Source organism: Gambusia affinis, linkage group LG02 (assembly GCF_019740435.1).
Source record: "Gambusia affinis linkage group LG02, SWU_Gaff_1.0, whole genome shotgun sequence".
NCBI classification, from domain to species: Eukaryota; Metazoa; Chordata; class Actinopteri; order Cyprinodontiformes; family Poeciliidae; genus Gambusia; species Gambusia affinis.
In genome coordinates, this window is record NC_057869.1 from 16,781,194 (window position 1) to 16,793,473 (window position 12,280).

Genomic DNA, 12,280 nt, shown 5'->3' on the forward strand with positions numbered 1-12,280 from the left:
ACAGTTTCTTCCCACAGTCCAAAAGCTAGAAAATTAGGCTAATTGGTTACGCTGAATTGCCATTTGGCGCAAGTGTATACACATGGTTGTTTGTCCTGTATGATTCCGTGATGGACTGGCGACCTGTCCAGGGTGTAGCTCCTTACACAAACTTTTATGGTTTGTAATTATCATGTTCTTAGGGCATAGATGAAAATGATAGATTGAGAAATGACAAAAAAAACATGGACACCACAGCAGATTAAATCACAGATGAAACTTCCATTGTTTAATTCAAGGCATTTTAAAACCACCCTCGGTGTCTAAAATTAAATTCCACACGTTGTGATGTGCCGTATCGACATCTAATCCTGCAAAAAAGCAGATGGTTAGAGACAAGCAAAGTCTAAAGTTCCATGTTCGCATTTCTTTGGCTGAATTCTATTAAATTAGAAGACACCAGCATCTGTCCTCAGCCAGCTGTTGACAGATTGAGAGGTTGCATTTGATTTTCAGATATTTCTTTGTATCCATTTTAAAGCTTAAACTGTTATTCTTGACAAAAAATTTTTACCACACTAATGGATAAAAAGTTTGGCTTAAGCATTAATTGTTTAAATTAACAAATGGCTACAGCAACAAAAAAAAAAAAAAAAGAACCTAAATGCAGTATTTGCAAAATTAACTTAGATTAATGTAATCTGTCCGTGTGAGTCTGTCACATAAGCTGACTTCTACAAGACAAACTTTCCTGGAGAGGTTCAGTCAACAGAAGAAATGGGTTCAAGCTACCTGACTCAGGTGTGCTTCTGTAATTATAAATTGAAAACTATAACAGCATCATTAACTCTAAATATCAAACTTGCGTTCAACACTTAAAATGGGTTTCTGATTGCCATTTTCTTTTAGTTTGTTTCACAGCTCGCCGTGATAATTTCCACAAAAATCAAACTATATTACTGTAATATGTGAAAAATATTGCAACATAAAAATAAGAAAAACATTTTAATATGAAATAAAAGTTGTAAAAAAGTGAATGTCGAGTTTATAAATGCGTTGGGTGCAAATTCCCATAGAGGTCCATTATTTCCAGCTCTGACTGCTGCTAAGCTTCTTGTGGGCTGCAGTCTGAGAGGATTCGCTTCAGCTTAAGAGGTTAAACCAAAAGTCTGCAACCTGTGGCTCTCACAGTGGTTCTTAATAACTTTGGCTGAAAATGATACAGAACTAGGACATGTTCTAAAATAAAAGAAAAACGAACTTAAAAAATAATCAAGTTGTACATATTTCATTCACCTTGCCTTCCCCAAATATAGAGTTTTATTCAGAAAAATTAATGTATTCTTTTGTGTAAATTTTGTTTTTGTTTGCTTCAAAACCTAAAACGTAAAAAATGTGGTTCCTAATTTATCCGCAAAGCATACAACAACTGTACGTGTGCTGTCTTTTTTCAAGAAGTCGTGTACTTTTTCAGGTTTTTGTGGCTCCAGATAATTTTTAACCACAAACTGGAGAAAAAAAATTGCTGTTAGGATTGAAAAGCTGCTGACTCCTGGGGAAGACAGACTGTTTGAATGTTACACCATTTATATAGAAATTTTGTCTGCACTATTGAGAATAAAATCCTTAAATAGACCCCTAAAACATACATAACTCACTGTATAATCAAACAAACACTACACATTTAAACCTGTGATAAAAGGAAACTTTTATGTAGACTTTTATTATAAATCAGTTATCCTCTGCTGCCCACATGTGGTGGGAAGAAGTTATAGCGACTCATGAAATATCTTCTGAGAGCTTTTTGTTTCAACATTTTGTTTTTATACAGTGTTTTGTACTTAAATAATAATAACAATTAAAACACACTCCCAACCCTAAATACAATTCTCCTCCCAACACTCCTTCCAACCATAACCCAACCCTAATTCCATCCCTCAATCCTAAAAACATGTTGAAAATATTGCCTTTATATCACATGTAACTCTGTTGCTTTGAACACTTCACCATTTCCGTCCCCAGCTGAGGTTTCAAGACTGTTTTCCAGCTGGTCAAGTGCAAGACATCAGAGACGGACAAATCCTGCCATTCTTCTGACATATACGTACACATAGGTTTTGTTGCCTTGCACAGAAAGATTCCACATTTATCCCGTGGCAACAGGACAAAGAGTGCCTCCACAGAGCTGGGCTGGGAGAGAGGCGCATATGTTTTCAAGGTGTGTTATTTATGTAATGGTTGCTTTACTACCAACAAGTGATCATATTTAGCCAGACAACATAATCCAAAACCAATAAGCCCTAAACCTATTTTTGAGAGTTTTAATTGAAAATAAATTGACAATATCTCAAGAAATAAAATGCTTAAGTGAAACAGTTGATGTATCACAAGGGAAACAGCTAAAAACATTTCAGAGGTGTAACAACACCAAAGATACTGAGTAAGAGTAAACTGAAATATTTAGTACTTAGAAAATGCAGGTTAAAATCTGAATATTCTTTTGAAAGTATGTAGCTGAAATCAATTTAAACTACTAGCAGAAGCAGTACAGGCTATGCCCATTATCAATACTAAAATTAATTCAAAAATGTAGCATAGAAGAGGAATTAGTTTAAAAACCACTAAAGAAACTGACTTACAGAAATATAGTTAAAGGAAGTGTTGCCCTTAAAAGCAACACTTCCTTTCCTACCTGGCCATCTGGACACTCGCTTGTCTCTCCATACTCATGTTCTGAACCTCTCTATTTTGCTCTGTTCAGTAATGCCTGCAAGCATTGTCCTGCTTCAGCTGCGCTCTGCTGGTCATACCAGAATAGGGAATTAGGAGAACACCAATTTAATTTCGTAATATAACACAGCAAAAGGTATATTACATATAATTCTAAATAAAATTAAATGCAAGACACATACACACCAATTAACACTAAAAAAACAGACATAAATTATGTGAATATCCTACTTCGGTCTGTGATCTACCAGCTTGGTTTTTCATTTTGCATCTGCAAGAAAAAATATATAGGCTACAATAGTTATATTGCCTCCCCTCATCCACAGCACTAATTATGTGCTTGGTAAATAATCTATACGGTCACTTGACAGCTTTTAAACACATATTTCCTCCAGATACTTTGGTATTTTCCACACTTAATGCAACTCAACAAAAGTGCGCTGGTTAATGTTCCAAATGTTAACCAAACAATTCAAGACAGGCGGATATCGCACGAGCCTAGTTTATGCACTTTACCTAGCGCTAACATTAGCTAGCACGATATGTTAACGGCAAGATTATCTTGTCAAGATATGTGACTGTCATCATAAGTTGTGTAAGATTTCTTCTTTGAAAAAAGGATGGACATTTTAGTAGCTGCTAACGGTGTAATTTTGTGGAGATTAATTACCATTCACATTCTGTCTCCCGATCGAAGCAGCAACCCCCGCGGTTCGGGAAAGTTCTGAAATAGCAGGGAGTCAGAGTCAACCGCTCTGGTCAGCGCTAACCAATGGGCTCTTTGCACGTACGGCGCTGACATCACATCCGCATTACTGAAATGCGGCTTTCTTGTTTCCTTTTTTGACTTACCATGACAGCTAGAAAAGACAAGGTTGAATTTCAGACGCAAATAAAGCAATACTATGCACATTGTTGTCTTCTAAATATAATGGGTTTTTAAGTTTTCATGGATTTCCAAGCGATCCTGAATTAAGTAGACAGTGGCTTGTAAATATAGTTAACACTGCACAGCAAACTTTGCCGCATTCACTTCACTCCAATCAGCTTCTTCCACCTAAAACTACCTGGGGGAGACGGATGATAAATAAAGAAGCCGTCCCTGTGTTATTTCCATGGAATCACATCTGTATTCAGCCCGAAAGAGTGAGTGTATGGGAGTGAGTGAGCAGACCAGAGCCAGATCACAGAGAGAAACTGATACGCCTGTACACACTGTTGTAAACACTATCCTATTTGAGCTCTTCACAAGAAGCATGCAAAGGTAATAAATTGAAATAGCACAAAAACCTTAAAAGAACACGGCTATATAAACATCTTAAATCGTCTTACATTGTGAAACAAATTTAATGCTTAAAAATTGCAAGCAAAACTCATTGGGTTCAACCAAAAAAAGGGAACATCATCCAAAATGTTGAGAATCTCAACCAAAAACTTAGGCTGTCAACCAAAAAATTCTGATGAGCACAAATGAAAGCATTTATTAAACTTTTTCTTTTTTTTTTTAATTATTACAATTCAAAAAATTTTGACCAGTTAATTTTTTTTTTTGATTAAGCTTTTTTTTGTTTGAAACAAATTTTTTTTTAGCAAAACCAAAAGTTTTGATCACAATTTTTAACCAAAATATAAATACACAATTTTTTGTTTGAATAATTGCGAAACAAATTTAACTCCATACTGGTGCAGACATAGGGGAGTTAATATTTAGTTCATTGAAGCTTATGAATTGTTGTGACTTTACAGTTTAGCTTTGTAAACAGTGTTCTTCACAAATTTCTAATACTCTTTGGTTGGTATCTCTGCTTTTACTGAAAGCTTTCACTCCTCTTCTGTTTTTCTATTTGCCGGCTTTTCTTTCTTCTGCTATTTCTTCCCATTTATTATATTTCTGCCCATTTATTATATTTCTGCAAGTCTTCTGCAGTTGACTTCAAATACTTCTGCAATGTTCACTAAAAATATTGAGCTTACAGCATTCACACTGCATTTTCACAAGAAATGCAATTTTTTCTAGTTTTAGTTTAGGAGGGAGACTAAGAAATGAAAAAAAATATCCAACTACTTCAAAAAGTCAACATTTCTATACTTTTTGAATGACTGATGAAACACTTAAGTCTGCTAAACATTTCGTAATTATGGCTCATACATAATGAAAGTTTATATTTCACCTTTATTTCATGATTTCATGTCAGTTTTAAACAACAAATTCAAGCTCAGCACAAGCAAACTGACCACAACAGCCTGTGCTCTGCTGAATATCTTGGCTGCAGGAGCGTAACATCACATCAAATCCAGCCAATGACTACATTTCCCATGGCTAGGATTTTGAAGACATCTGTGAGGAGTTCAGCTGGAGATCATGACACTAAATGGTAATGTCTGATTTTTTTTCCCCATGACCAGTTGGATTGATTTTTCTCCTTTCACAAGTCTTCCCTTCAAAGCACATTGAGGAGGTCACTCCAAAAATTACGTGTGAAACAAAACCGAGAAGAAACAATGACACCACAAGTGTTCAGCCAAACCCATCAAAGTAATGTACAAGAACAATGTAAATAATAATATTAATACTAAGTGTTTTTACAGATTTGTTTCCAAACAAAAATAAATTCCTTTGGTCAAGTAAAAAAATGAAAACAACAGTGAACTCTTTCATGTACCAGTCTCAGTTTCCTCATGTTTCTTTTTCTACAGTCTTCCTGGTTCTTTGAGGCTCTAAGGCTGCAAAGTAGGTGTCAAGGCAATATGGTTATGGTGCCCCAGGAACTCCATGCTGCAGCATGCTGGGAAAAGGACTAGAGGAGTAAGAGAGGGGCAGAGGCATTGAGAGAGGAGCAGAGTCCTCAGACAGCAGGTGAAGGTGCATCAGGATCAGGCTCGTTGCTGTAGTTGTTGCTGTAGTGATTCCCACTGGGTGGGTGATTGGGTAGGATGTCCAGTTCATCCACCTGTGGGCCAGGGTGCATCACAACCAGCTGGTCCTGGGGGATATCTGCAGCTGCTGCAGCCAGGTTGGTGATGGACTTGGACTTTACACATTGAAAGTCCACATGTCGGCTTTTGCCCTCTTCCTTTTCCCAGGACATGCGGATGAAGGGCCTCTGCACATAGTTGTAGATCACCTCGGGCCGACCCCCTGGGCGCTTCTTCACTTTCTCCTTATAAGTGGGGTAACCTGTTGACACAGAATATATGCAGTTCCTATTTCAGGTTTGCCAATCTTGATTAACACTCTTTAAAACACTCTTGTTTTATTTTAACGGGATTCCTTCACATTTTATGTAAACTTCTATATTTCAAATTCCTTTTCCGTCTAACTTTCTGAAAAAGAAAAGGAAAGAAAGGAAGGAGAGAAAAGGAGTATATGAGGGGGGAAAAAAAACATACAGGAAGGAAGAATAAGGTAAAGTGGAAGAAAAGACATAAGAATGAAAGTACAAAAATAAATGAAAGAATGAGAAAAGACAACAGAAAAGGGAATAAAGCCTGAAAACACAAGAAATGTTTAACTGTGGTTTTTCCTGCTATCCCTTTATGTAAACCCTGAGACCACCTCTTTAATTAATCTGACATCAATGAAGCACTAATTCAATCCCATAAAACAACAGATAACAATTAAACCTTGACTCATTAAAACAGCTAAGCAACCAAAATCTGAATCCTAATTTTTCTACTAAAAGAAAAAAGCCTCCAAGTCAAACATTCAGTGTACTTTTTAAATTATGAAGCCAAATTCTTCCCCAACACAAATTTCATGAAAGCCTCAATTTACTTGAAAAACACAGAAGACATTTTTCCCGGAAAGTTCAGCATACCTTCAATACCCAGCCTTATTTTCTTTAGCCCCCTCTCCTTTAAAACTGATTTGGCAACGTCTCGGTTCTCGATATACTTGAAAAATCTGTACAGTTTTGTGCTGTAAATAACTGCAACGAGAACAAATAAAATGTTGTTAAATTTAATTTATCAAACATTTCTGCTGTGTACACAAAATGCAAAACCTCATCGTTTTTCTGCAGAAGCAGGCAGGAACTCACTCTGTGAATACTCCTCGCCCATTTGTGGTGGATACTCTTCGTCCCAGTCCACCACATCATCATCTGTCAGAACTACAATGTGACATTCCCTCTCTCCACTCTGAGCACTGGTCACCATTAAGGGCAGAACCATTTCCTCGAGGTAAAATTCAAACTGATGTCGAGCGCCATCATTGGACAGCTCATGCATCAGGGCACCTGGAAAAAGGTACAAATTCAAAATTAAATGTGATCTGCTTGAAGCAGTAAACATGACCAGATCATTCAAACAGGCCACTTGGCCACCCTGTTTTAGAAAAGGCTTGGGAAAAAAGTGACAAAAAATGTTATGGTCAAAGGTTTACTTCCACTACCATTAGACATTATCATTGAGGGAAAATCAATTTTGTCCAAGTATGGAATTATGTGCATGTTTCAAATGTGTTTTTTCAAACCTAAATGGCTTTATAAATGACATAAACAGAGAAAAGAGTGTTAATGGAACATACAAAAATTATTTAATTTCCTGCTTTTACATACAGGTATTAGAAATCTCAAAATACTTTATTTCCTTTTTTCTTTCAAGTACGCATGTTTAATAAACTCTTTACTTAAATGTATTTTTTTAAAGTGCAAGAAAACAACAGTTGTGTCCTGAAAGTTGAATCAGTACTGATGAGCTGTGTTTAAATAGACGATAATGGAACTAAGCCTATTCAAAACAAGTCAAAACAATTAGCAGCATTTCTGCAGCAGCAGTCAACAGTACTAATGCTACAATGCTTAGCAGTGCTAAACAAAAGGAGCTTTCAGACACTGAAGGCACCAAAGATTTAGCCTTCTTCTTCTAGCTACTGCATCAAAAACAAAAGGCATGCTCAAATTTTCTGAAAATACTTTTCTGCTTGAGTTTGTCCGAGTCCAAATTAAATCAATCCAAAGAAATCAGAAACAGCACCCTCTGACAGATGACATATGTTTTTTTTTTCCCCTTCTTTCTACAATGTGCTATGAACATATGACAAAGAGTATAAGTGACACTGCTGTTCTGAAGCTGCATGCCTTAATGTGCGACTGTAAAAACCTCAACTTTGGGGAACTCACTAAGGTCTCTGCATTTGATGGTGCTATAGTCGAAGGAGATGCATAGATAGTCACACGCCTCCCGCAACTCAGGGATGGAGATTCCATCTGGACAACGGATTATCCCAGATTTGTAGTAATCCTGTTAATTAGATAAAAACCACAAAGAAGAAAATCGTTTCAAACACTGTGGAGCCATTAACTCATAAAATACACATAAGTAAACTAAAAGCTTTAAGGTGACATAAGTAACCTGGAAACACTTTATGCCTTTGGTTGTGTATTTTACACCTCAGAGATTCACAAGTTAAAACTCTTACTGTATGTTAAAACTCTTACCTGTTACCAAGTGGGTTATTTGTAGGCAACATTCAGTTACACACTAAAGAACATTTTGAAGTTAATAATTAGTAAAGTATGAGACAAAATTATGTAAAGTAATTAGATGTCATAGCTGGAGCTCAGAGCAGAATAATCCAGTCTTTTCATCTTTATCTTCACAAACTGACCACACAGTGCTGTTATTAGTCCCTTTCCAATTAAAGTTCACTTTAAAGGAGATTTGCTTTAGCTTCAGGAGTTATTAAAAGCACACCTGAGCTGTATTATGTATACATTTCAGTCTACAAGCTCTTAAATAAATAGAGAAAACATTAGATGGCAACTGACCAAAATCGCTCGGAAAACTGTTGAGCTGATGCCCTCGGCCACCTCGTACTCTCCCTTCTCGTTGGGCCTTGTAAAGTTATGTTCCCTTCCAGAGCCAAACATCCTGCAACAAAGAAGCTCAGGTTTATATTCTCAATCCAGCAGGAAGAACATCTGATGTTTAATTGAATTAAAAACTACACCAGACAATGAGTATTAGTGTGCTGTACCTGCCCAACATGGTGTTGGGTTGTGCAGTGAAGATGGACGGGTCTACTACAAAGCGTGTGTTGTCGACAATCAGAGTGACTCTCTCTGAGGTTCTCATGTTTCGGTTTCCAATGGGGGCATTTGCGCCTCCCTCCTTAGGATTGTCATAGACGAAAACCATTTCTCCAGCTCCCAAACTTTTGAAGGTGCCGTCAGTACTGGACAAGCTACTGTTGCGACTGCTCACAACTCCACTGCTGCTGGAACCACTGGGTGAGACTCTCTGAGGCCTGGGGCTACTGGGCCTTGATGAAGGACCATCTCGATCTTCACATAAAAGAAACAGTTTCTCAATTAAATTTCAGTTATACTGCAAGCATCCAGGTTAAAATACCTTACTTAATAAAGAAAAAAGCATTATTTGTTGGATTTACGATAGTGTAAAACACAAGTGAGCATTGGGTTTCAGTCAGCTGTTCTCAGTAATGACTGACAGCAGCTGGAGAACCATTACATGACATACGCAGGCTCTCTACTCACCACTGTTGTGTTGGCGGGTGGGTGAGGTGACATTTCGAATGCAGGGGGTTAGTTGCCCTTCCCTCTCATGTGAGGAGTCCCTAGAGCGATCGCTGGAACGACGGCGGTCACGTGAGCGGTCGCAACCCCCACTGGCACCATGCAAGCTCATGTTCCTCAGTTCTGCCTCCACTCGAGAAGCTCTGGCCTGACTGCTGCTTTTCAAGAGAAAACCATATGTAATTTTCATTCCTTAATTTTCCTTAAGGCCAAAAAAATTTTCCATTAAAGTTGCAACAATGCGATTGCTCTAGTTTAATACACCGCTTGCTATTTTGGCTACATGAATTACTATTTTGTCCAGTGAATACACCGTCTCCAACTCCATGTATCTACGCTTTAAGTATCAGTTTATTTATTTTTTGGTGAAGTATTTTTATAAATTATCAAGATAGTCATGACATGTTTTAAAGATCAAATAAATTAAAATGGTATAGTGTTTTTTTTATATATATATATTTTCATTACACCAATTTCCATTTACGATATTTTGGTTTGGATAAATCTACTCAGTAAATTATGCCAGATTTTTATCCATAGCAACAACGACAACAAAAAAAGAAATACATATTTTTCTACAATGAAGCACATTATAGAAATGTACTTTAAATTCTTGGTTGTCAATCGCATCGTGTACAAAATGTTCCCTGGTGGGCACAACTTAACGAATGGTTGATGTGAAACTTCCTATGCTAAATGGTTCTATTTAGTGCCTGAAAATGTCAGATACAAGACAAAACAAAAAACGGTGACATGGCAAAAGGGCTAAATGGCCAGCTTCACACCGACACAATCAGCTAGTCACTCAATGCAGGAAATTATCAGATTTTTAACACATCTACTTTTAAGAGGTTGTAAATCATTCTTTTAGTACTTGCATTGTATGTTTAACCAAAAGGTTTGAACAAGAGGCATTAAGTAGAACACCCGTAATCACTCGTACAACTGGACTGACCACATTCTAAAATGTTCAAATTACAAAGGGACAAAAACAAAAAAGAAAAACTTAAAAGGCCACCCTGTACTTTTCCTCTCACATCTACTTCCTTATCTGACTCATGATCAAGCTGTTTGGTCACACATAAGTAACCAACATAAACTAAATTTAAGCTACTCAAAATGATTATTAGTGAAAACCAACAAAAACAGTGACATGAGTACATCTGAATAATAATAGTTTTAGTTATTCAAACCCACTGACCTTCACCAGGTTAGGCTACAAGTATGAGACACATAAACAAAATAAAAACAAAAACAAAATAGGGCAATGTACCTTATTATCTTGTAGTGAAATTTGCTTAGAGTTAAAAAATGCATTAAAAAATTGAATCAAGATGACATTTAAGCACAACGTAATGAAAAGAAATTTAAGAAAAATGCTACAACTAAAGAAAACAGACAACTTATTACTTTCAATTATTTAATATTTTTATCCCTGAAGAAATTAATTAATTTATGCACCATTTCAGTTTGTGAAGTTGGAAATCCTAAATCTGTTTTGAATGCTAAAAGAAATGCATCTTTGTATTCAGAACACGTGTTGTATAGTTTATAATTTTCTGTGCCTCCACAATCACATCACATTAGGTAAAAGACTTAAAATACTGAATAACTCTGTTCCCTAAAGTTGCATAGAGGAATAACTTCAGTAAACATTATGCAATCTCTAAAATACTCGGATACTCCTATTTAAACATCAATGCTAAAACATTTCTTTTCACATTAAATGCAACAGAATTGTTATTAATGAGTTGGAATTAAGAAGGTAAAGAGAATAAATATCTTCTCTATATAAATCTTAACTATATATTTTTTTCTAAAAATATTTGAGAGATGCGTGACAATGTTAAATTTCAGAATAAACTCTGACATCCATAAGCAGCTTAGACCATTTTTATTTTTATTTTTTACAGTTTTAGAAGATGTCGCAGATTTTCAAATTGGGCTCACCTCGAATGCTTGCAGAGTTTGCGAGGTCGGTTCGGTGTTATGCGTTCCCAGTTTTCCGTGTCACTAGAGTTACTGTCATATGACTGCAGACGTGCTGCCATCACCCGAACAGGGGAGAGTCTGGTCTGGATCTTTCACCGTTCATTATCTGTTCAGCCGTAAAGGGTAAAAATCAACAAGTCAGTTCACTCCCCCTATCAGTGTCAGCCTCTGGATTGGAAAAAGCTAAACTACCTTACAAAATAAATTTTAAACGACTACATGTTTTATACAAGACAAACCTAATGGCCTTCCGTCAATACAAATTGAACCACTGAGAATAAAACGCAGTTAACACTTCTGTTGGCTGAGTCAGCCCACGATTGGGCTAAATACTTAGCATATTTAGCTTGCTAACTTAGCTTGCTTTGTTAGCCGTACAATAATAAAATCAGTTTTTCTTTAACAGTACGGAAACCACATTTACATCAAAATTACTCACATACACGAGTTAATATTATCAAAAGAAAAGGCACAATTAATGAAATACACACCTATTTTTCTTCTGTTTCCGCTATAATCCCAGTAGCTTCATAGGAAACCATCCCTTTCAAAACACTCACTCAGGTGACGTACAACGTGACGACGGTTGACGCCTTGACGTGCTGACGTTGACGAAGCAACGAATCTTAGCTCTTGTGTGGTTTGGTTTTATTTGTTCACTATATAAATTTAAACGCTTCAGTTGACCATTAAAATTAGTTTAGAATGAGGTGAGCTACTGTTTTCTTTAAGTATTGCAAGAATTTCAATTGTCTCCTTAAAAGGAAATCAAACGAAGAACAACTACCAGATCTCGCGATACGTTGGATATGTTTTTCATGTTAGAGAAAAAGGCAATAATTGCAATTTGTTTTAGATTTATTCCAAATCTTAAGATCTGGTACAGATTAAAATTAGTAATTATAAAATGTAGTATAATTCGCAATAAAGCTTAGCCCACAAAGTGAGTTTTAATTCTTGAAGTATATTGGTATTTTACTGTTGCAAGTTAGTAACAAGTTTTTTTAAATGTTTTGTATACATGAGAAAAATTATCTGTC

The 12,280-nt window shown here is 36.3% G+C and overlaps 1 protein-coding gene and 1 long non-coding RNA gene across 4 annotated transcripts; both read right to left on the reverse strand.

Moving 5' to 3' along the window:
* Window positions 1-2,598: 2,598 nt before the first annotated feature.
* LOC122845592 lies at window positions 2,599-3,544 on the reverse strand. Its single transcript, XR_006373085.1, has 3 exons — window positions 3,380-3,544; window positions 2,941-2,980; window positions 2,599-2,779 (listed from the first exon to the last, which is right to left on the reverse strand). It is a non-coding gene; the product is annotated as an uncharacterized LOC122845592 (long non-coding RNA).
* Window positions 3,545-4,862: 1,318 nt separating this feature from the next.
* On the reverse strand, window positions 4,863-12,050 carry btbd10b (BTB (POZ) domain containing 10b). 3 transcript variants are annotated; one of them, XM_044135848.1, is made up of 9 exons: window positions 11,732-12,050; window positions 11,199-11,346; window positions 9,210-9,406; window positions 8,690-8,996; window positions 8,481-8,583; window positions 7,833-7,953; window positions 6,750-6,947; window positions 6,528-6,638; window positions 4,863-5,887 (listed from the first exon to the last, which is right to left on the reverse strand). In XM_044135848.1, the coding sequence occupies exons 2-9, from the start codon at window positions 11,297-11,299 to the stop codon at window positions 5,556-5,558; spliced, it is 1,470 nt and encodes a 489-aa protein (XP_043991783.1). In that variant the 5' UTR covers window positions 11,300-11,346; window positions 11,732-12,050; the 3' UTR covers window positions 4,863-5,555. The 3 variants fall into 3 exon arrangements, with proteins under 3 accessions (XP_043991783.1, XP_043991800.1, XP_043991794.1); XM_044135865.1 differs by having other exon boundaries at window positions 9,210-9,403; window positions 11,732-12,042; XM_044135859.1 differs by having other exon boundaries at window positions 11,801-11,823.
* Window positions 12,051-12,280: the final 230 nt, after the last annotated feature.